We start from the raw sequence: 24,372 nt of genomic DNA, 5'->3' as shown, positions 1-24,372 counted from the left end.
TTGTTTCTAGAATCGCATTTATTTTAATTCGGACTGCAGAATCTGGTGCGTTTTATGAGGTCCGCGGTGAGCATCACTTCATGACAATTGGTGAGCAGCTTGTCCTTGTTTGGACTTTGGAGGATCTTGTGTTTGCTCACCCTTGTTCAAAGAACCAATGGCAGCTTTTGGAAAGTGTTGAAAACAGCACACGGCGGATGGACCCTAGATTTCTTCCAAATATAGGCGTGCCAATATCCAACGAAAAAGTTCGGTATCCGATACGCAGCTCAATAAAAAAAAAATCATCTAGTACCTTTTTGCATGGGACTGGAATAATTAATATATAAACTCAAAAGAGAAGAGATCGATCGAATAATCTACACCTGATCCAAACGTAGAATATGTGCTAGTCACCGGTGAAAATTAGAAAGGTAAAAAAAAATTGCTAGCAAAAGCTAGACCAATGTAACGATGATCGAAAAGAACAGGTCCAAAATACTTCTTGGATCGTGTCGACAAAAATGGACAAAATTGCACCAGATCGATGCGAGAGAACACGAAACGCAGCCCGTCAGCGCCATGCCGCCACATGGCCACATCGCATACGCGGGCCCACAGGCGGCTGGGGGCTGCTGTCCTGTCCGCCTGTGCCACGCCACGCCCACGCGCCCGCGCCCACGCCCTGAGGGCTGAGGCCCACCGGCTCTTGCACACCGAACGCCGCCTCTCCGACTGGGAAATATCGACTCACATGCGACTGGTAGTATGCTGCATCACGTCTGCCGGATCAGGCGCGCCGAACCCGAGCCGCGCGGCGGTGGCCGGCTTGAGCACGGCGTCCGGGTCCGCGTCCACGGCGTCGGCAAGCCGCGGCCACAGCCTAGCGGTGATCTGCCACGACCCGTCCTCCAGCGGGCTCCGCGCCACCGTGATGGCCGCGGCACCCAGCCGCCCCGGGCGAATCCACGGTATCACCAGCCGCGGCCGCCCGAACCCGAAGTCCCCCTCCACGTGGAACGGCATGAACGACGAGACCACCAGCGCGGGGCTCCCCGTGCCCGTGCCCACCACCTCCGTCCACTTGCCGCCCTCCCGGAACACCCGCTTGTGCGCCTCCATCCAGTCCACCAGCTCCTCGTACCGCTCCGACCGGAACACCTCCGCGATGGCCGCGCCCGCCATCGCCGCCACGTCGGCCAGCGGGGACGACGACACGGCCTCCACGTCCACCTCCCGCGACGCGTACGTCACCACGTTGCCGAGGTAGCGCCGCACGGTGCCCGCGTCGTACCTGGCGGCGTCCAGGCGCCGCCTGCCGTCGACGAGCCACGCCATGCGGCAGCGCGCGTCGCCGAGCCCGCCCGCGGCCGCGGCGAGCAGCTTCCACACGTGCGCGGACAGCGCCTCCAGCCGCGTGGCGCGGCGCGCGGGGGTGCTGGCCGCGGCGCGGAGCCGGTCCACGTCCGCAGCGGACACCACGTAGTTGCGGCGCACGAGCGTGGCCGTCAGGAGCGAGTTCGGGAGGCTCCCCGGCGCGTACCGCGTGAACTCGGCGTCCAGCGTCGGGCTGTACCGCGGCGGGTCACGCGGCCGGAAGAGCGAGGCCCGCTCGTGGTGAGGCTCCCACGAGAGGCCGCCCGTGCGGAGCAGCTCCGCCCAGGCGTTGGGCAGCGCCGTCAGGCCGTGGCCGTCCACGAGCAGGTGGTTGGTCGCCCACGACAGCGCGAACCCGCCGCACGCGAACCGGACCAGCTGCAGCGACAGCGTGAGGCCCTGCTGGAACGGCACCGCGATGAGGCCCAGCGAGCGGTCGGCGTCGGCGAAGTCGACGTCCGCGAGCCTCACTCCAGCGTGCGCCACCACGAGCTCCGCGCCGGCGTTGTCGCAGGCGATCTCGGGCACGCCGGTGTCGGCGTTGGCGACGATGCGGCCGGCGAAGGGGAAGAAGCGGGAGAGGAACGCGGGCAAGGCGGCCCGCGCGGCAGCCACCACGGCGGGGAAGCCCGCGGCCGGGGCGGGGTACACGGCGATGAGGTAGATGTGGAAGGAGCCGAGGATGAGGTCGAGGTTGGAGGGCTGGAGTACCGCGGGAAAGCCCCGCGGCGGGTCGGACGCCCGCACCAGCGTCCGTGAGGTGACCGCGACGTCGACGCGCTCGGCCGGCATTCCGGCGGGCAGGAACGAGCACTGTGGTCTTGGAGAGAGGGGAATGGGCCTCTGTTGTGGCGGTGGAGACATGAACGCAAGAAAGCGCACGCGAAGAAATGGTTGGAACTTGGGACTTGGGAGCAAGCACTTGGACGCTTCGAGGCTTTGAAGGAGATGAGTCGATGCCTCGATGGGAAGCGTTCGCACTTGCAGTTTGGCGGGAGGCCGGCCAGGCGGCGGAGAACGAAAGAATACCATACGTGCACGGGTACCACGGCCACATTTCAGAGAAGGCTTCGCACTCGTACCTTCATACGCAGGGCACTGACCTGTAAAGGCCAGAAAAAGGACCCTTCGGCCACATCCGTGTACGGTTCTGAGCCTTTCAACAATACCGGGCGATAATTCTTTCGTGAAAAACAAAACAATACCGGGCGATCAGGAAACAGAAGCCGGAGTTGGTCAACAACTGTCTTTCAATGCTGAGTCTCCGCGAGACTGACTCAACAGCGTGACCCAAACCCACGAATGGGTTGTTTTTGCCGGTCAAAACAGCCTCCAACAGACTAGGTAAATGAGTGACGTATTTTGGGTTGATACCGACGCGCGACACAAATATGCGTCCTCTCTTCATCCTTTTGCATCTCCACCCAGGCGTCGGGCCCACCGGAAGGGGACGACCGGAGCCCGGTCCGGCGAGAGCAGCACCTCGAGGTCACCGCACCGGAGCCACACCGGAGTTGAGGAAGGGGGTCGCAGGTGCCGCTCTGACGGACCGTAGGGCCACGCCGCCGGCAAGGGCGCTGCTGGTGTGCTCGGCCAGGAGCCAAATCAACTATCACACGACGAACAGAGAGCTCACACGCGAAGAACAGAAAAGGAGCGGCCAAGAAAATCGATGAAATCCGACTCAAATCTTCATGGATCGCTCCCAAACTTTGCACAGCGATTCGCAATGAAGATAAAAAGCTACTCCTAGGAGATCATTGCTCAATTTAAACTGTAACTCTGTAAATCGAAGAAATTCGAGCAAGAACGAGCTTTTCCCCCAAAATAAAGATCGGCTTGGATCTTGATGCACGAGTGAAATTGATTCAAACCACTTTGGTAGGATTGTTCAACACTCATCAAAGCATCAATCTGACTAAACAAATCTCACAGCAAAACTCAAATCGAGCACGAATAAGAAGGGGAAAGAAACGGGAACGAAGAACACAAAATCACAGAGTGACTGATCCTTGGATTGAGTGAGTGAGGCCCGCTCAAAGGCAGCACGGACAGAGCAAGCAAAGGGAGAAAGCAAGGGAGCCAGAGGGCAAAGCAAGCTAGCTAGCAGCTGCTTGCTCCTCCACCATTGAAGCGTGTGCTCAGTGCTCTGCGCTGGCCGTTCGCTTTCGGTGTAGGAATTCTTGCTTATTGCTTGTTGCTCGGTGATGGACAGGCACACCTGCAAGCTCTGCTTCCGGCGGTTCCTCCAGCGGTAGGTCCGCCGCCCATGGCGAGTCGTCGGTCGTGCAGGACGGGGAGGGCGACACGGAGCGTGGAGTATGCGTGGGCTATTGGAAGAGGGGAGTTTTGGGTCACGCACCCATTCGCTGTTGGCTACCTAATTCATCGAATGCGTGGTGTGTATAGGTTCGGACTGGTGGAGACGGTGCGAGGAGTAGGCGTTCTGCCATGTTCCACTTTTCCTCTCCCCAATCCCCTTTCCCCTGATCCAATCCGTCCTAAATCCGTCTTCCTTTCAATCGAGGTCTTCTTCAATCATCGATCGACACCTGCAACCATCGATTCCGGCTCCGTTCGTCCGCTTCATTGCCAAGATTGTCACCTGCCCTGCCTCAGGGTCCCTCTTCAGCTGTCACCTGCACGGTAAATCTTTCCCCTTGACACGCGCCGATCTACCGATCCATTTCGTTTTCGCCACCGACAGACTTCGATCCACCGCTTTGCCACCTCCGTCATGCTCTACCTTGTCGATGAGCGTCAAAGCTCCGGCTTTCTTTACTCTGTCGTCTGTTTCCTTCTCCCTCTTTCCCCAAAAAGAAAGAGATAGCTCCACCGCACCGGTCCCGCCACCCATGGATCCTAAGCCACCTGATCGCTCCACCTCGCCCACTCTGCCAGCACCAACGCGCAATCCTCCTCCACCACGCCTGACAAATGCTTCGAACCAATCGCCGCTCCATCCTCACATGGACCTTGTGAGGTCCCCGGAGGCGCTCCAGCTCTCGTCACGTGCGGCGCAGAGCTCAGCTCACCAGGATGAAGAACAGGTGACCACACAATACAACCTGCTGTTGAAGGTGCCGGATCCCCAGGGGACGGCAAGGGCGATCCCGATCCATGTAGTCAGGCTTGAGCTCCAGCAGATAGCTTGGGGAGATAGCTACAAAGCAGTCAACGAGGTACTGACAAATCTTTTTCTTGCCACCTTTGCCAACCCTGTAAGCATGATTTTTGTTGTCAAGAGGCAGCCTTGGATTGTTCGTCGTCACAATCTGCTGATAGAAATAGTAGATCCACAGAAAAATATTCCTGATGGTTATCGCTTTCAGTACATGTATGTCACTGTCAAGCTGTTTGGAAAAGCTAGAAATGTAGACAGGATAAACACCATACTGCAGGAAATTGGCGACCATCGGATTTGGATCAACTTAGTTACTCCTCCATCCTCCATCCTCCGTGATGAACTGTTTGAAGCGGCTACAGCAAAAATAAATGTCACTAGGAAAGCTACAGACAAGGTGTTTGTTCCAATCTCGGACACTAGAACTATTATAATTTTCGTTCACTATACCAAAATTCAAACAATCTGCAATTACTGTGCTGGGTTTTTCCATAATGCTGATGACTGCCATCCAAGAAATAGCACTGTCTTGGCTCCCCCAAATCTTTCTGGAGAGCAGAGGCCGACTCCATTTCAGCTCCACGATGCTTGGATGACTCAACTCTCTGAGATCCCAATGGATTTTGTCACCAGACAAATTACATCGGTTGCTTCTGATGGAGCCCAGCTGTCAACACTCCTCTCCAAGCTCCGATCGACGTTTGCTGCTCCCAGCTCTGTTCTTGGCCCGGGTCCTTCAGCCTCGCAGAGGCTCATCCAGCCAGATCCTCCTCAACAGCACCTCTGCAATCACAGTCCAGTGGTCACTATGGTTGTTGCCCCCCCTCCTGAGCTCCAGGAGGGCGCCGAGGCACCTGACGATGACAACAAGATGGAAGATCGCAATGCGCAGCCAGATCAGGTTGCAGATACAGGAAAGGTCAAACAAACTGCACTCCAACTCGAGGAAGGAAGAATCTACATTTTGGACTCGATGGCGGCGTTTCAGCGCCATGACTCTGTCCAACCTGATGTCGGGTGGTTGGGTATGGGTGCTGGTTTCCAGCACCTGTTCCCCGTCCACTCGCCCCACACTACAGTTCAAGTTCAAGGTGGCCATGATGGTGGAGCTCGGCTTGCAGCTTACGATGATCCTACTCAGCGTCTTACCCAGGCTTCTACACAGGCTCCGGCGCCAGCCTCAAGGGCACCACAGGAGCCATGACACGCTTGGCATGGAACTGTCGAGGCTCAGGTGGGAGCCTTCGCAGTTCCAAGATGACTCACCTCGCCCGCCTACTCTCTTCAACTAAAGCTCAGGTATGTTTCATCTCAGAAACCCGGAACTCTTCAATCACAAAAACTTCTATTATAAATCGTTTTAATTATAATGATGCTTTTGTTGTTCCTGCTCAAGGCCAGTCTGGTGGCCTTTGGCTGATTTGGAATGATGAAGTTGATCTTACTGTTGTTGACCATAGTCATCATTTCATCTTTGCGTTATGTCTAAATAAGCTCAGTTTAAAGCAGTATGGTCTCGTCTGCCTCTATGGAGACCCGCACCACCACGCTACTAGTAGTATCTGGAGTCAAGTGCTTAATTTTGTTGTAAGTAATAGCACTTTGCCTATCTTATGTATGGGAGACATGAACAATATTATGCATGTTAATGAGAAGTTAGGTCCCACTAGGGCTGATGTTAGACGTATCAATGATTTCTGTGCTCATGTCAAGCAGTGTGGTTTTATTGATCTGGGTTACAGTGGGCCTGCTTACACTTGGACTAATAAACGTTTCTCCACTAATCCTACTTACGAAAGACTTGACCGATGTTTAGGCAATGCAGAATGGTGCATGGCTTTTCCTGCGACGATGATTTACCACCTGCCAGTGATGCACAGCGACCACGCTCCCATTCTTGCCGTTCTTAATTCTCAACGGTTTCGTTCTACTAAACCATTTCGCTTTGAGAATTGGTGGTTGCAGGAACAGGAATACCATACAATTGCTCGCCAGAGTTGGCAGCGATCCGCCTCCAGAACTTTTACCCAAAAAACCAGATTCCTTGCCTCTGACTTGCGCAAATGGAGAAGGAGCAAACCCAGAAATTCTGATCTTCTTGCTGCCATTGAGAATCAACTTCTTGACCAACAATCCAAGCCTCCTAGCCACCAAGATTACTCCCTTCAAGAGCATCTCACCCATCAGCATCATGACCTCCTTGCCAAAGAAGAAACCTATCACCTTCAGAGAGCCAAAAAAAATTGGGCCATCTTTGGCGACCGCAACACCACTTTCTTTCACCATTCCATTGTTAAGAGAAATAGAAAAAACCGGATCACCCATCTTATCAATCCGGATGGCTCTCAATCCACCACCCCAGATCAGCTTGCCTCCACTCTCGTTCATTATTTCCAGACCATCTTCACTTCCCAGAATCCACATCCCAATCAGCTCTCACTCCACTCTCCTCACCCGTCTATCTCTTCTCCTCAGGTCGCCACCCATCTCAACCTACCCCCTGTGTCGCCTCAACCTCCGCATGCCACCCCTCTGCCGGACCATTCCGTGACTGGAACTATACTTCCACCGGCTGATGACAGGTATACCAATTCTATACCTGATTTGACTGAACTTCATGACATTGTAAAACAGATGAGAAGCAACGCCGCCCCTGGTCCTAACGGTCTCGACGCTGCATTCTACAAATCGGTGTGGTCATGGATTCAGCAAGATGTACACAATTTGGTAACTGAGTTTTATACCTCTGCCTACCTCCCTGCTGAGATTAATAAAACCTACATTACTCTCATCCCTAAAAAGGATCAACCGGTTATACCTCAGGATTTTAGACCCATTAGCCTTTGCAATGTCATTTATAAAATAATTTCTAAGTCTCTGGCTAACAGGCTAAAGAATCACCTTCCTAATTACATTGATCATGCCCAGGCGGCCTTTATTGCAAATAGACATATTTCTTCTAATATTATCATCACTCAGGAAATTATCCATTCCTTTAATTTAAAAACCTGGAACCACAATGCTTTTATTCTTAAAATTGACTTGGCTAAGGCTTTCGATAGATTGGAACGGGATTTCATCAGGTCGGCTCTTCAACGGCAAGGTTTTAATGAACATTTTATCAATCTCATTCATGCTTGTATTACCTCTCCATCCTTTGCAGTTTTAGTTAATGGTGAGCCGTCTACCACTTTTATTTCTCAGCGTGGTCTACGTCAAGGTTGTCCCCTCTCCCCCTATCTTTTTGTGATTGCTATTAATGAACTGTCTATTCGTCTTCAATCTGAACTGCATAACAGGAACCTCTCAGGCATCACCTTGGGCCCTGGATGTCCTGCTATTCACTCTCTCCTCTTTGCGGATGATTTGATTCTTTGCGGCCACGCCACCGTCGCTGAAGCAAAAGCCATTAAATCCATCCTCTATGACTTCTCGCAGCTTTCGCTTCCAGAGAAAGACCTGGACTCCTTGGCAGGTACATCACGCAGTTGCTGCGCACATTTCTTCTCATCAGCAAGAGCAGGATACAGGAACAAACACCACAGCTTTCCAAGCAGCTGGACTGGACCAAAGATCTACCCATCCACCGGCAACTGGGTTTGGCCGGAACCAACAGGCAACTGGGCTTCACCTGAACCAACAAACCGACCACAACAACCAAGGAATGCTAGGTATGGCCTCTACAATTGCAGGTACCCCCTCACAGCAGGCGGACAGGTATACCGTCCAGGTGCCGGCGCTTCTCCCAGGAGTCCGATGCTATGTTGATGCATCGACCGTACCTGACCATCCATCACTGCCACCTAGGATGGCTGGTCTTGGAATTCTCTTTGTTAACACGCAGGTACAGCCGGCGCAAACTATTTTCATCAAAGCGCAATTGACAGGAGTCCAATCAGTGCTTATGGCAGAAGCGGCTGCCTTAGCACTGGCTGCAAGGGTGAATGAGAGCCTCAACTTCGACAACACAACTTTCTTATCAGATTTTCAACAGTTGGTGCATTTCCTCAATCAACAAAACCACACACATCCCCCAGACTGGAGAATCAAATTCTTTACTCAATCATTTACCAATTGCTCGGTTCATCGACGGGCAAAGATTCTCAAAATCAACAGGAACCTCAACACAACTGCTGATGGCCTAGCTAGACAGGCTTTCTCTGCATCTGGCACTAGATATCAGCCTGTATGCTCTTATTTGCATCACAGTCACCAGTGCCCACTAGTGGAAGCACTGAACTCTGTAAACATGCAACATGTAACCTTAGTGTCAGCTTCTTGCTGCTAATATAATATCGTTTGTTGTAAAAAAAAAAACTGTCTTTCTGCCAAGACCGTTTGAGCTTTTGACTTCTCTTGATCAAAGGTAGAGATCTGAACTCTGATCCCACTTTGGATCCATGTGGAATTCGATCTAAAGGTGCCGTAGAGATCGTGCCTGATCATAACAGTTTCCAGACAGGGACGTCTCGCTACAGGTAAATATTTTACAATGGTATACAGGATAATTAGCACCATTCTCGATTCTCAAGCGTTGGATGAATAAAGCAACTAGCAAGCAGCTACGGGCAGTTACATGCGCAGGGATTGCCTACTGATATCTTCAGGGAGACAGGAGATCACATGCCAATCCTTGCGATCCAACAGCTTAGCTTTTCCTCATCTTGGACCTTGCGTACCTGTTTGCTAGAGTTGAAGGAAACAAGGACATATAACGACGCCTCATGTCAAGTCGATGAAATAAATTGTACAGTGCACTGTGGATCTGTGATAAGCCAGGAGTAATTTTCAATAGTGACACATCACTGGCGACAGCAATTCTAGGCTTCTAGCCACCTCAGTTGCATAGCTACCGGACATGATAAGCCGCAGCCGGCTACTACTTCTTTGACTCCTCTCACAAATTACTACCTACAGTAAGCAGCTGCTGGCTGCAGCTTATTTTAAGTTGCATAGCTACCGGACATGATATATTGAGCCTAACGTACCCAAAATCAAACAATTGTGTCTCTTCGAAGCGAGGACCAAACATATGGTTACCATTTCATGGCAAATGCAAAACGATCTTCAAAACTCAGAAGGTGAACACCACGGAAATGGCAAACCAACACCAAACCCAGGCAGTGTTTAGTTTCCAAAATTTTCCAGTCACATCAAATTTTTAGACGCATGCATGAAACATTAAATATAAATAAAAAATAAAACTAATTACACAGTTTAGACAAAATTCACAAGACAAATCTTTTAAGCCTAATTAGACTATGATTGGACACTAATTATCAAATAACAACGAAAATGCTACCATACCATTTCGCCAAAAAAATTCGCCAACTAAACAAGCCACCAATGTAATCCGAAACCCAAATGAGAGACATTAACTTGTACTTGACCTGTGAAGGCCAGAAAAAGGACCCTTCGGCCACATGCCCACATCCGTGTACCGTGTACGGTTCTGAACCTTTCGTCAATACCAGGCGATCAGAAAACGCAAACATACTCGTAGTCGGGACGGAACCGGAGTTGATCACCAACTGTCTCCTGACGAGACAGTGCAACATTTTGACTTCCCTTCATCATTGGCAGAGATCTGGATTCTGATCCCATCTTGGATTCACGTGAAATTCTATTTTAAGGTGCCGTAGACATCATGCCTGATGATATGATGATAGCAGTTTCCAAACACGGACATCCCGATACAGGTAAACATTTTACAATGGTATACATAACAATTAGCACCGTTCTCGATTCTCACGCCTGGATGAGCAACTAGCAAGCTACATGCAGTTACATGTGCACTTGTGCGGGTATGCCTACTGATACCTTCAGGAAGACAGGAGATGACATGCCAATCCTTACGGTCCAGCAGCTTAGCTTTTCCTCATCTTTGACCTTGCGTACCTGTTGCTAGAGTTAAAGGAAACAAGGACATATAACGACGCCTCATGTCAAGCCAATGAAATAAATTGTACTGTACAGTGCACTGTGATAAGCCAGGAGAATTTTCGACTATGACACATCAATGGAGAATGGCAGCAGCAATTCTAGCCGCCTCTGTTGCATAGCTATCGGACATGATATTTTTAGCCTAACATACCCAAAATCAAACAATTGTGTTTCTCCTTTGAAGCAAGGACCAAACATTTGGTTACCATTTCATGGCAAATGCAAAACGATCTTGAAAACTCAAAAAGTGAACACCACGTAAATGGCAAACCAATACCAAAACCAATGTAATCCGAAACCCAAATGAGATAATTAACTTGCACTACCTCCGTCCACAAAAGAATGCAATTATATGTGCATTCTTGGTTAACGTGTCTAAAGTTTGACTAAATATTTAGATAAAAATATTAACGTCTATGACACCAAATTAGAATGAGAATATATCTAATGAAAAACCTAATGATACTCATTTTGATATTATAAATATTGATATTTTTTATATATAGTTAGCCGAACTCAAGATACTTTAACATGATATTGTGCTATAATTGCATTCTTTTCTTGACGGAGGGATTACTATGAGATTCCGAACCCAAAAGAGATAAATTAACTTGTACTATGAGATGCCTTTGGTACTCCTGGCTTTTCCGATAAAAAACTTACGGTAGAGCATCTGACATCCTTTCGATAGAGAAAAAAAAAAGATACCTTATGCTACTGACACATATACAGCAAACAAACAGAAATATTGCAACAAAAGCAAGTAATTTTGAGGATACTCAATGTGCAATCCATCGCTATCAGAAGAAGCCAATACAGTGCCTTGGAGGCTGTTCATAGCAGCTGTAGACGATTCAATATCCTGCATATTGCAACCGCCTGCCTCAGGCTCTCGGTAAAAATAAACGGTAAAAAAAATATGGTGAAATAATGAGGTGTCACTCTAAGAAAAAAAAACACATCCCTTATAGCCTTTTAAAAATATGGTGCTTGTTTATTCATGCTAATAGAACCAGCATTTCACATTGGCTTAATTTAAACTGAATAAGTGATCTTCAGAAACTTCACTAACTGGGAGTAACATGCAAGGAAAAAATGTGGATACATCCTTCATTTTTATTTTTTAGACCACAGAACAGCAGTAGATCAAGTCACTAGCTAAATTAATAAAGGTATAGGTAGGTATACCGTAAAATCAGCAAAAGCTACAGGCATTCCACCATGGCGACGCATTTTAAGGACATGAAACCCAGGTTCCCTGACAATATAGAACAACAATGATCAGTTTCATTACTATGGGTCCACTTCACAAGCAAATTAGAAGAATTCACACATCATACTTGGATAAAACTTCATTTAGTTCATCCTCTGTGCATGTGTGTCCCAAATTTGCAATAAAGAGAGTAGAGCAAGGTGGTATATCATTCGAAGATTTATCTCGTCCATCCTACACCAAACAGGCCATATTATATCAAGCTTTATACATGTCAAGCAAGCTTTAAATAAGAAACAAAAGAACTTGTAAAAAAATCCATCCACTAGTTTGATTGGTGGATAAGTCAAGATACTAGATGATTCTTCAGACAAGAAATGCAAATATATCCACATTTCAAGAATGGTTTGGCAAGGGTTCTCTAGGTGCTATTAAAATTAGTAGCCCCTACAGGCACAAACGCATGTTGTTCAAGTAACAATCTAATGAAAAATTGACAGCTACTTACAATGTTTCATAGGCTTACAGCACTGTGTGCAGTTATTAGTTATTACAACTATGATGTAGGTATAACTATGTGAAGTGAAACCATAACAATAAACTCACATTTGAGAGAGATTGCCCATTCTGCTTCTTGTGCCCTGGTTGATCACTGCCCATTAAAGGAAACATTATTAGTGATAAACCACTAAAGACCCATGAAAAGTTGATAACACAAGAGAAGCAGCTTTGGTGTTTTATTAAGATAAATACAAAGAAAGAGATCGTCTCCAACTATGTGTAATATGAAGTGCGTGTCAACCTCTGATCCGCAGGCAATTCATTCTTATCACTGGAATTTTCATTTTCTGTGCCCGATGGCTCATCTGATTCTCCATCACCTACACGATTGGTGTCAACAAAAATGTGCAGGTGAGGTTTATGCTATGATTAATTATAGTGCCTTCGGAAATCCTAGACTGCATTTGTTTTATTAAAAGAGTGAGAAAGTTGCCGCCCCCTAATTTGGTGCTATGTCAATCTTAATTCAGTCCTAGTTACAATGTGTAATCAACATGAAAATTTTCATAATAAAAACGATGGACGAGGTTCCATCAAAGTCATCAACAACCTGAAATTTCAATATGACAAAGGAAAAGGTAAATACAAATCAGGTTTGAATTAGAAATTCCAGATAGTTCCAGCCCGGATTATATATCAATGGGCTAGCATTATATATTTTCCAAAGAGAGGCACACCTGAATTTCATTACCGTAAATAACAAAGTTACAGAGTTTTTAATCGCACCATTGCGATTGGATAGTTGTACATGTGTGTTATTAAGATTTGTCCATGCCCTAGTAACAAGATTAGAATGTTGCCACTGGATTAAGGGCTTGCACCACATAAGCGCCATTTCATGTAACCTCATTTAACAAAACCAAAAGTGATTCATAAAGATATCAAGTAATAATGCTGACCATTATCATCATTGCCTCCATCCTCGTCTTCCCCCCATACTTCCTCATCACCTTCATCACCAACATTCTCATTATCAGCATTTCCTTCTGTTTTGTTAGCCCGTTTGTCAATAACTCGGTAGACTTCGCCACCTAATGAAAAATTACCATCAATGATTAGAGTCGACATAGTCGCTTGATAACATTAAATATCTTTATGTGGTGGCATGTTAACATCAAATGACGATCAAGGCAGGCAGGAAACTCTAATAATATTATGGAAATTTTTAATGGCATATAAAACACCTCCACGAGGTCTGCGTGAAGTTGATTTAGCTAGCTCGATGTGCAAACGGTCACCAGTCTCTGGATCAAAAATTGTTCCCTGAAATGGATCAAAATATTAGATCAGTTACAATAGCACTCAACCCTGAATAAATATAGCTACAAAGTAATAAGAGCTATGAATTTGTAGGCTAATTTCTATCTACTAGTGCATTCATTAAACTTGCACTTTACATGCTATAAATAAAATAAAAGTTTACATGTTGGTGAGGTTTCACAAGCACAGATATTCTTTCAGCTAGCATTTCTGAAACTCCAAGTTGGTTTTTCGCTATGTGTAGCCAGAGCAATGTTTTCACATAGAATTTGTATCAACTCGCTACACTACTGGTAAATGGCCAAGAAATATCTGGACATACCTATGGACATTAAGTCAAGCACATTGTACAAGCTAACTGACTACAGATGTTGTTACACAAGATGTAGATTTAAATAATGAGCAACACAGTAATTGAATTGAAGGTGCTAGAGCCACACAATACTAAGACAGAATAATTCATTAGTAAGCTTAAGTGGCGAATATGATAACACAGTAGCTTCCAAGTTCCTCTGACCATGTAGCTGCGATCTGAGCAATGTTCCATTATTTGCATCTGGCAGGATGAATGGTAAAACTATCTAATTCTAATGAGTCAGTGACATGAACTAGAGTCCACAAAGCGCCATTGATGCCTCAGTATTGCTAAAATGCTAAATGCTGATGCTTCAGTTTAGTAGACTTCAATACTCAAATTTCTACTCAGTTGGATCATGTGTCAGGTTCACATAATGCAGAACAATGAACACATAATTAGGTAAGATGGTTTGGCATGATTCACAAGAGAATTCAGATATTTATCCACATCACCCCGTGGCATGCTGTCGAGCAGAAAGAAAATGCAGAAGGAATTAGATTATTATTGCCCCCTGTCTTTACAGCACTAGTAACAAGTTTGAAGACAACCAACTTCATGGTTGACAGTTATGGAGCCATATACACTACAGTACAGGTATACAGCAATCATTTGGCTTACATTTAAGGAAGTCATTGCCGACAGGGCCGCCTCAGGGGTGAAGAACGTCACAAAAGCAACCGCCTGCGGCATAAGAATCAGAAATTCAGTGAACATAACAACATCATTGCATCGATGTACACATCCATACAGAGGCAGTATTTGCAGCAGTCTATGTTCGCTCCTAGCTATATCAATCCGGGTTGCGCTCTAAACTACACTTTAGTCTTAGACGGCTCACAGAAGAGACAGACAGTGGTGGCCTCCTGGTGGGTTTAGCCTAGCGGAGTAGCACGGGGCAGGAGCCAAGGGCAAGGGCGATAGGCGGAGGGAGGCAGACCTGGTTGCCGCGGCCGGTGTACTCGAGGAGGCAGTGGTCGAAAGCGGGGCGATGGGAGAAGAGGTTGTGGATCTCGCGGGGCTTCACGTCGTCGGGGAGCCCCGCGACGAAGAGCGTGAGCACGCCCTGCCGCTGCGGGTCCGGGTGCGGCGCATACACGTAGTAGGGGTCCACCGCCGCCGCGGCCGGGGGGAGGCGGTGGGAGAGGCTCATCTCGACGCGCCGCGGCGGAGGAGGCAAGCTCGGCTCGGCACGGGCGGGGGCGGGGGGCGTGCTTCCTCTTCCTCTGCTCGGTTCACTGCCGCCGACCGGGACTGCTGCCTTCAGCACCGGGACTGCTGCCTTCAGCGGAAAAAAAATTGGGTGCAGGCCCGGTGCGTGTGTCGATTTGGCAACTCGCGCACTGGGTTTTGGGAGGCGAAATTCTTGGAGCCGAGCCAAATTGCAGCTGCGTCTCCAACCTAAAATTTCTTTCTGTTTATTAAGGGAATGTTTGGAACACGGAAAAAACAATTTGTTCCTTTGTTTTTTTCTAAGAAATTGAACTGATTCATGTGAAAGGGTCTGTTTAAAACGTGAAAAAAATGTTGTGTCTGTCTTTTTGTGTGAAATTGAACTGATTTGTGTAAAATCCCTACATGATTCCTATATAGAACATGTTTAGAATATAGGAATTTATATAGGACACGTTTAGAATATAGGAATTTCACATGAACCAGTTTAATTTCATATAAAAAACACAGAAACAGGAATTATTTTCAGGGGTTTCAAATACGCCATAAAATTCCTACGTTCTAAACAGACCCTTAATTATATAATGTATAATAGGATAAAGTTTTAGTGCTTCTAGGTCAGAAGCATTTAAACGCGATAAACATCGATTTCACTTGCAGTCCTGCATTGAATTTGCTGGTAGCTTGAGATGGATCATCACAAACAGTACTGCAGAAGCACAGCACAGCCTGTTCCATCTTTCAGAAACCAGAAGGCAGAGACCAATTGAAGGCTGGTGGCATCCATCTTTCAGAAACCAGGAGCCGGTGGCATGGCACTGCTGGTCCTACGACATAGGCCCTGTTTGCTTGTGTTGCAAGCTTCAGTCAGAACAGTATTTTTCTCTTACAACAAATCAGCCAAAACAGTGTTTCGACATTTTTTTTTTCAGCGAAAGGAACAGAGCCATAGACCATTGGTCACCTGAACATTGATCCCCAACGGGGAAAACCAGATCACTGATCACGCGGGCATGCTCAAGCTCCTCGCAGGCAAAACATGCTAGAACAAAAGCTTCTTCCATGGAGTTGCTATTTGCGGCAGCATTTTATGCACGCAAAGCTCTACATCCCATTTAGATCAAAAGAAGATTACAACCGAGGACACATTGATCCCCAACGAGGAACACCAGATCACTGCACGGGCATGCTCAAGCTCCTAGCAGGCAAAACATGCTAGAACAAAAGCTTCTTCCATGGAGTTGCTATTTGCAGCAGCATTTTATGCACGTGACATTTACATCAAAAGAATTACAAGCGAGCAACACACTATTCAAGTTATCGGTTATGCAGCGGTAGAACGTAGAGTTCCAGCAGAGCAAGTCCAGGGTAATAATGTAGAAAAAGGGAAAAGTACAAGATACATGATAGGGTTTGAGGCCATAAGTTTTCAAGTTTCACCGACCCAGAAGTGCAACCCGGTCCTTCTGGATCACCTGAGCCAGATTGTGATCAAACAGCTCACACCGAATCGGCATCTCCATCTCATAGAACGGATTCTTCAAAACAAAGTCTGTGTACAGCTCATAAATCACTTTCAGCAGCATTTCCATATTTGGAGCTCCAGTTTCGCATACAACGAAAAATTTTGTCCCTGAAGCAAGTGAAGCAATCAGAGCATATACTATAAGCGAAACAGGCCAATTTGGGTGAGTTACTATTCAATTATTACAGATCACAATCTCAAACAACCAAAAGATAACAGCATAAGTTAACTCTAGAGATAAATCAATCTACCCCAAAGATATATTTCAGCTGCACAATGGTTCAAATGAAATTATCCATGGCTACAACAACAATTGTTTTGCAAATGGACTGTAACAAGTTTCAAAATCTCCATTTTCTACCATAACATTCAAGCCCTCACTTCCCCGAAAAAATCTCACAGGCTACAAAATCTTGCCATTCCTTAGTTAAAAACACTGCTACTTAGCGCCGCCATAATTCTGACTTCAGTGGCAAAGTAATAGTAGATAATGCAAGTATTTCCCACACATGTAATGGTCAGCACACAACCATATATGATTTGGTGCTATATGCAATATCAATGAGATCATCCTCTTGACATGTAGAAGGGGGGAAAGTAGAATCGTTCAAGTTTACGACTTACTGTATACTTAAATCAGAGCTTGTAAAACTTAAATTGATTCAGTAAGTGTACCCACACACACCAAGTATGCATTAGCTCAGAACTATAGGATGCAGACCAGATCAATGAACTGTTAAGCAGACATACCTGTGAGGGATTGAAAGCAATGGAGATCAAAGTTATGAGCTTGTAAGAGATCAATGCCAGTACAGCCAGGGGTAGGGGAGAGTTGCTGGGAGATAGCATGCATCGAATGCCAGAGACTTGCTAATCTTAGAGTGTCATTGGTATCCATCCTCCCTGCTGAACCATAGTCCTGGAGATATGTGCAGGTTCTTCAGATGACGTGGTTGACAGCTCGAGGTCTAGAATAACTCAATAAAGTAGAGAAAGGGGATCCCCGGAACATACCTTGTAGTATATAAGGCCGCCAGATTTGTTAATGATGAAAAGGTTATAGATAGCTGCTAGTGCCATAGTCAACAAAGAAGGCGGAGTAGAGATAAAAGTAAATTTCCTGTATCAGCTCCAGAGAAACATCCAGAGCCCTGTAAAATTCTTGATAAGTGTAACAGTAACAGATAATTAATCCAGTAAAGAACACTTCTCATAGGCATTTAAACAGTTCAACTTTTCTGAATGGATACTTTCTCGATCGGATTAAGATCTCTCTGATTTGGACTTTAATACAATATGAACACCAAGCTCAAAATGTTAATTCAGTATCAGTGCCCATTGTTCAAATTGCATAATATCTTTTGCTAATATGCAGCAAATGCATAACTGATCCTCCAGTTCATGTCCAACGATTCAAATTGGTCATGAAACAGTAAATTAATGCACTTACAAACCAATATGATTTCTTTTGTTTATAAAGAGCCTCGATCTGTCTGATAAGATCACAATATGTGTCACTGAATTTGCGAACACATTTTATTATCCTAATAAAAGATAAAAGCATAAGCATATATTATATCTTCTCCTGTGACACCTGATTCATCTAATAACGAAGACTACATTCTCAGCTATAAGGATCTCGGATTATCTCACATGCTTAGGCTCTATGCAAGCTGTGAGGTACGACGGAGAGGTCTGGATCTAGGTTCATATTTCGTTTTCAAAGAGACCAACACAGGGGCGGATTCAGCAGAAACATCCATCCGACACGCAGGAGCGGACACAAAACACACTTGTAACTGGATCAGACCAGATCCGAGTACAGATAGCTTGGGTTTGGGTGCTCCGTTTCGCACGGCAGGAAAGGAAGACAGATGGCGTACCTGGTGGGTGCTCGTCGCCGGCGAAGGTCCCGAAGATGGGCGATGTAGGCACCTGGCGTAGGTCTAGGCCGACGCCAGAGAGAGACAGAGCGCACGCGAGGGGCACGAGACAAGCGAGAGAGAGGGAGAGGGAGAGGGAGTATGCCGGAGGTGAGGGCGCTGAGAGAGTGGAAGCACCGAGGCGGCGACTCGGCGAGGGGGCACGGGAGACAACCGACAGACGGGGCGGGGCGACCTTGGAGAAAGAGGCAGACAGCAGACTGGATGCCGGCACGCCGCAGGGTCAGGAGCCGACGAATTTGCTTGGGTCCTGGCCCTTGCGCAAATCTTCCCTGCCGACCAGTCGGACAGGAGCCCGCTGCCGACCCCCCTCCCCGACCAGACCAGCGAATACGAAGCACGAACGAGCGCGGCCCAATTCAATTCGACCGTGGTGGAACGAGGAAGTCCGATCGGAGAAGAAAGAATGCTATAGATGTTTGTAGAAGACTGTAAAACGAGTTGTAAGTGTAGTAAAGGGTAGAGCGTACGAGGATCTTTACCAACATTTGAGTATGAATGAATAAGAGAAGGACATTTATATGATTGCTAGGGTTCGTGAGAGAAAGACACGGGACTTCAACCAAGTTAAGTGCATTAAGGATGAAAGGGAGCATCTCTTGATGAAGGAGGATGAGATCCGACATCGATGGCAAGAGTATTTTGACAAATTGTTCAATGGTGAGAATATGGACACAACCTTTCAGTTGGATGACTCTTTTGATGACACCAATAGACGCTTTGTGCGGAGAATCCAAGAATCTGAGGTCAGAGAGGCGTTGAAAAGGATGAAAGTAAGTAAGGCGATAGAACCGGATGGTATCCCAATCGAGGTGTAGAGATACCTCGGGGACATAGCTATAGTATGGCTAACCAAGCTGTTCAACCATATTTTTTTGATCGAACAAGATGCCTGATGAGTGGAGTAGAAGTATATTGATACCGATCTACAAGAATAAATGGGATATTCAAAGTTGTACGAATTACCGGGAAATTAAGTTGATGAGCCATACTATGAAGCTATGGGAGAGAGTTATCGAGCATCGCTTGAGAGCAATAACGCGGGTCTCTATGAACCAATTTAGTTTCATGCCCGAAAGGTCAACCATGGAAGCCATTTTCTTAGTAAGACAAGTTATGGAGCGGTATAGGGAGAAAAAAAGAAGGACCTATACATGCTTTTTATTGACTTGGAGAAGGCTTATGATAAAATACAAAGGAATGTTATGTGGTGGGCTTTGGACAAACATAAAGTCCCAACGAAGTACGTCGCGCTCATTAAGGACATGTACAACAATGTTGTGACTAGAGTTTAAACAAGTGATGGAGACACGGATGACTTCCCAATTAGGATAGGACTACATCAAAGATCAGATTTGAGCCCTTATTTGTTTGCTTTAGTGATGGATAAGGTCACAAGGGACATACAAGGAGACATCCATTGGTGTATACTTTTCGCGGACGATGTAGTGCTAGTTGATGAAAGCCGGACAAAAGTAAATCAGAAACTGGAGTTATAGCGGGAGACTTTGGAGTCCAAAGGTTCTAGACTCAATAGAACTAAAACTGAGTATATGAGATGTGACTTCGGCACTACTACTCGGGAGGAGAAAGATGTTAGTTTAGAAGGTCAAGTAGTGCCTAGGAAGGATATCTTTCGATATTTAGGATCAATACTACAGAGAGACGGGGATATTGATAAAGATGTTAGTCATAGAATCAAAGCAGGGTGGATAAAGTGGCGGCAAGCGTCTGGTGTCCTATGTGACAAAATGGTACCATAGAAGTTAAAAGGTAAGTTTTATAGAACGGTGATTAGACCTGCTATGTTGTATGGTGCAGAATGTTGACCTACGAAAAGACGACATGTTCAACAGCTAAGTGTCGCGAAAATGCATATGTTGCGTTGGATTTGTGGTCATACAAGAAGGGATCGAGTTCGGAACGATGATATACGTGAGAGATTAGGGGTAGCGCCAATTGAAAAAAAGCTTGTCCAACGCTGGTTGAGATGGTTTGGACATGTGCAACGGAGACCTCTAGATGCACTGGTGCGTAGTGGAATCCTAAGTCAGGATAGTAACGTGAAGAGAGATAGAGGAAGACCGAAGTTGACTTGGGTAGAGACAATAAAAGGAGACTTGAAATGATGAAATATACCCAAAGACTTAGCCTTAGATAGGAGTGCTTCAAAGACAGCTATTCACGTTCCTGAACCTTGATTGCTTCTGATGGGTTTCAACTTTAGCCTACCCTAACTTATTTAGGACTTAAAGGCTTTGTTGTTGTTGTTGTTGGCCCACTCGAGTGAGGGGCGTACGGGGCGGCGGCTGTTTTGGTTCATACGTTGGAGCGTTCAACACGTGCTGACGTGCGTCTCCCATTCAGATCAACAGACGCTCACGTGCTCCCTCCGTCCAACAAATATTTACACTTTTAGGCTATGTTCGCTTCTCTTATAATCCATACTTTTCAGCTTGTTTTTTCAGTCAAAACATTTTTTTTCTCTCACAACAAATCAGCCGGAACAGTGTTTCGATTTGTTTTTTTAGCGAAACGAACGGACCCTAGGAATGGAATCGAGACAAGGATAAAATGACAATAATGCCCCTGTAAAATATCTTCTTCTCCACCAGGGTCACCTTCACGCCCTCACATGCTCAAGCTCAACCCACACATTCAACGCACACCGGCAACCAAGCGGAAGTCGCTGTCTCGGTCGAGCTCGCCCAGCACACGACGCTGCAGCGGTGTCCAACCTCGGCCACTCGCTGCCGCCGCCTCGGCTCCTCCTCACGAGCGCGCTTCAGCCGCAACAGCCGCCAAACCTCGCCTCCATCTTCCACGCCGACGAGGACGAGCTCTTGCCACCTACGTGCACCTGCGGCGTTGCTGTGGCTCCCGCTAGCCGTCGTTGATGCCCTTGCCCATGTCGCTGGGCATCCAAGCAATCGACGCCGCTGTCGCGGGTGCGCGCCCACCTGAAAGGATCTAGCAAGTGGCCTAGAGGGAAGGTGGACATGCCTTTTCTGAAATTTAATCAACAATGGTGCACGGTGGTCTTGTTCTCTCTGGTACACGGTGGTGGCCATACCACAACCGCAGTTGGTGTGATCTTGCAAGACTACAAGCCCCTTCGATGTACAACAATGGTACACGCAAGCACCGAGTGGTAAGAGGTATGCAAACCTCACTAAACACTAAGCCTAAACCTAGAGCAAGTGCATAAGCGATGGTCTAATCAATCTAAGCACTTCACAAAGCACATACGCTAATCACCTAATGAATCACTAAGCACTATGCAAGTGGAGATCACTAAAATAGTGTATTAACACCCTTGATACGTTTCCTTATCTCCACACGCTTCAAATGGCTGGTTGAGGGTCTATTTATAAGCCCCACTGAGAAAGTAGCCGTTGGGGATGAAATTCCTCTTTTTTGCTACTGACCGGACGCTGATCGCATCCTGACCGGACGCGTCCGGTCGTCCTGACCGTTAGAGCCACGATCAACTGATCGGACACTGCCATCATCCGGTCACATGCCACCAGATGCGTCCGGTCATAATTTCGCCACTCTGGAACCTTTCTGTACTCGATCGGACGCTGTTGTTCTACGTCCAGTCGATTTGCCGCCAGCGTCCGGTCAATGCTGAATGTGTTGTCGAGATGATAAACAGTGCCATCGGTGCGTCCAGTCATTTTTCTTGTTCAGCGTCCGGTCGCTGTTGCTGACGCCTGTTGTAGTCAAGTCACTGATCGAGGCGTGCGGTCAATCACCTTCCAGCGTTCGGGCCAGCGTCCAAGCACCTCTGTGAGCTTGTATCTTCATGATCTTGTGTCCGTCTTGGTTTCTATTTTCATGTTTGGACTTTGCTTGATATCTTGAGTCTTCTCTTATGCTTCTAGGGTCTTGTTTTAGGTGTTGATCACCACGTCACCTTCATCCAAGTCATGTCTTGCACCATATTGAACTATAAAATAATCACTTGCAAATTCATTAGTCCAAATTGGTTGTATTGGTCATCAAACACCAAAATCTAAAGTAAATGGGCCTAGGGTTTATTTTTCTTACAATCTTCCCCTTTTTGGTGATTGATGACAACACAACCAAAGCAAGCAAATAATAGAATTTTAAAATTTGAAAACTACCTACTTGCTAGGATGCAATGCAAGGAGCAAGGTTATATGATGCTAAAAGATACTACTTGTAAAACTAAAGGATACCACATAAAAACTTATCTTGCCCTTGTAAATGTTCCCATGTGGCATTATAGATTTAAGCCTTGTTTCCTACAAATTTTTCCATTATATAGACTAATCCATAATCCACTATCCTCCCTTTATCAAATCATTACCACTTGTAGACCATTACTAGCTTTTGGTTCTACAAAATAATGCTTGCTTTTGGTCCTCTAAATCTTCTCCTTTGAAATCAAACACTGAAAAGGAAGACATTAGTAGCACAAGGGAGGGTCAAACTTTGTGATCCTTTGTGTGTAGAGTGGAATAGGTCACAAAATTTGACTCTTATATTATATAGATTAAGCTCTCCCTAAATATATGCATACATATGGTAGAAGGCAAAGCATATGCATAATTGGCAAATTATTGCTCAAGGGAATTTAATCTATATAATGCATGGAGAAAGCATATAAATATCAAAATGAAATCAATATGATGATATCGGTTTAGAAATACCACATATGGAAACCAATTTGATTTCTACCACTTGCAATAGGTGGTGGATATTTAAAGTATGTTGCTTAACTCCAGGGACTCTATTTTCCTTGCAATGAGACTACTACACACATGATAAGCTTAAAAAGGTGTTAGTCTCAAAGCATCCAACTTGTAGAGTAACCTCTCCTTAAATTTGTGCACACAAATAAAAAAATACCACTTGAAAGATGACATCATATGAATGTGAGTCATTTTCGAAGGCGATACTTAGGAGAAATTATCTACAATTTAAACTTTGACACATATTAGATGAATAATCGAAAGACAAGCTATGTGCCGTGCTCCTAAACAATTTTAAACCATGTATGATTGCTCCAAGGAATAAGAATAAAACCGAGCAAGCCTACCATAAGATATACCTAGTGTATGTATGACAAAAGATATAAGCATGCAGAAGAGTAACTAGATGCTTAAAGATGCCACTTGTAGGAGATTAAATCTAGTACCACTTGAAGCAAATTAAATCTAGTTACCTAACATGGAAAGGGGAATTTGGGTTCATAGTATTCACTAACCCACATGGCAATGATCTTATCCATCATGATGCACCCCATGAAATGCACCCATACTTTGCCAAGTCTCCAAATTCCCCGAAGTCCATTGGACCTCACACTTCCCTTTCGGGATCCAAACCTTCTTGGTGCTCTTCATGTTGGAAATAATTTTCTTTGACACCCAAAAGCGTTTGACCCCATTGATGGCTTGCTTGTTCACCTTGATGACCACTACCTTGTCATTTTTCTTCTTCTTTAACAAGTATGGTGTGGAGACCTTCTTGTCCACCTTGTTGGTGTAGGTGTTGGAGAGCTTGCTTGTTTGCTTCTTCTCTTTCTTCTTTGCTCCTCTCCCATTCTTCACCTTGCACTCATAGGATTTGTGACCTTCCTTGTGGCACATGTAGCAAACCATGGTTTGTCCTTCATCAAGCTTCTTCACTCCCTTGATGGTGTTATCTTGATGAAGTTGGGCTTACTTTGCCTTGCCTTTCACTTGAGTCAAGTCCTTGGTGAGACGAGCTACTTCTTGCTTGAGTTGCTCATTCTCCTTTGCAACCTCTTGTGTGCATGTATCTACAACAACTTTCTCAACACAAACTTGGTTGCACAAAGATGAGTCTAAACATAAATCATTACAAGAAGTAGAGGCATCCTTTTTATAAATGTTAAAGATAGAACTTTTCTTTTTAGATGCCTTAGTG

At 46.0% G+C, this 24,372-nt stretch overlaps 5 protein-coding genes across 5 annotated transcripts; 2 read left to right on the top strand and 3 right to left on the bottom strand.

Moving 5' to 3' along the window:
* Positions 1 to 382: 382 nt before the first annotated feature.
* LOC136520290 (coniferyl alcohol acyltransferase-like) lies at positions 383 to 2,388 on the bottom strand. The gene has a single exon (XM_066513742.1). The coding sequence runs from the start codon at positions 2,386 to 2,388 to the stop codon at positions 730 to 732; it is 1,659 nt and encodes a 552-aa protein (XP_066369839.1). The 3' UTR covers positions 383 to 729.
* Positions 2,389 to 4,109: 1,721 nt separating this feature from the next.
* Positions 4,110 to 5,999, top strand: LOC136520291 (uncharacterized). Its single transcript, XM_066513743.1, has 2 exons — positions 4,110 to 5,779; positions 5,877 to 5,999. Exon 1 carries the CDS (start codon positions 4,110 to 4,112, stop codon positions 5,682 to 5,684), a length of 1,575 nt encoding a protein of 524 aa, XP_066369840.1. The 3' UTR covers positions 5,685 to 5,779; positions 5,877 to 5,999.
* Positions 6,000 to 8,153: 2,154 nt separating this feature from the next.
* LOC136523488 (uncharacterized) lies at positions 8,154 to 8,885 on the top strand. Its single transcript, XM_066517157.1, has one exon. It carries the CDS (start codon positions 8,154 to 8,156, stop codon positions 8,766 to 8,768), a length of 615 nt encoding a protein of 204 aa, XP_066373254.1. The 3' UTR covers positions 8,769 to 8,885.
* A 1,267-nt stretch (positions 8,886 to 10,152) lies between these two features.
* Positions 10,153 to 15,189, bottom strand: LOC136521594 (uncharacterized). Its single transcript, XM_066515343.1, has 10 exons — positions 14,753 to 15,189; positions 14,434 to 14,496; positions 13,382 to 13,460; positions 13,097 to 13,228; positions 12,439 to 12,517; positions 12,243 to 12,288; positions 11,764 to 11,870; positions 11,612 to 11,681; positions 11,203 to 11,285; positions 10,153 to 10,378 (listed from the first exon to the last, which is right to left on the bottom strand). Exons 1-10 carry the CDS (start codon positions 14,963 to 14,965, stop codon positions 10,348 to 10,350), a joined length of 903 nt encoding a protein of 300 aa, XP_066371440.1. The 5' UTR covers positions 14,966 to 15,189; the 3' UTR covers positions 10,153 to 10,347.
* Positions 15,190 to 16,025: 836 nt separating this feature from the next.
* On the bottom strand, positions 16,026 to 18,761 carry LOC136521675 (uncharacterized). Its single transcript, XM_066515433.1, has 4 exons — positions 18,394 to 18,761; positions 17,525 to 17,661; positions 17,261 to 17,429; positions 16,026 to 16,618 (listed from the first exon to the last, which is right to left on the bottom strand). Exons 2-4 carry the CDS (start codon positions 17,588 to 17,590, stop codon positions 16,422 to 16,424), a joined length of 432 nt encoding a protein of 143 aa, XP_066371530.1. The 5' UTR covers positions 17,591 to 17,661; positions 18,394 to 18,761; the 3' UTR covers positions 16,026 to 16,421.
* Between the last annotated feature and the right edge of the window lie 5,611 nt (positions 18,762 to 24,372).

This window comes from Miscanthus floridulus, chromosome 18 (assembly GCF_019320115.1).
Source record: "Miscanthus floridulus cultivar M001 chromosome 18, ASM1932011v1, whole genome shotgun sequence".
In the NCBI taxonomy this organism is placed as follows: domain Eukaryota; kingdom Viridiplantae; phylum Streptophyta; class Magnoliopsida; order Poales; family Poaceae; genus Miscanthus; species Miscanthus floridulus.
This window is presented reverse-complemented; position numbering and strand designations above follow the sequence as displayed.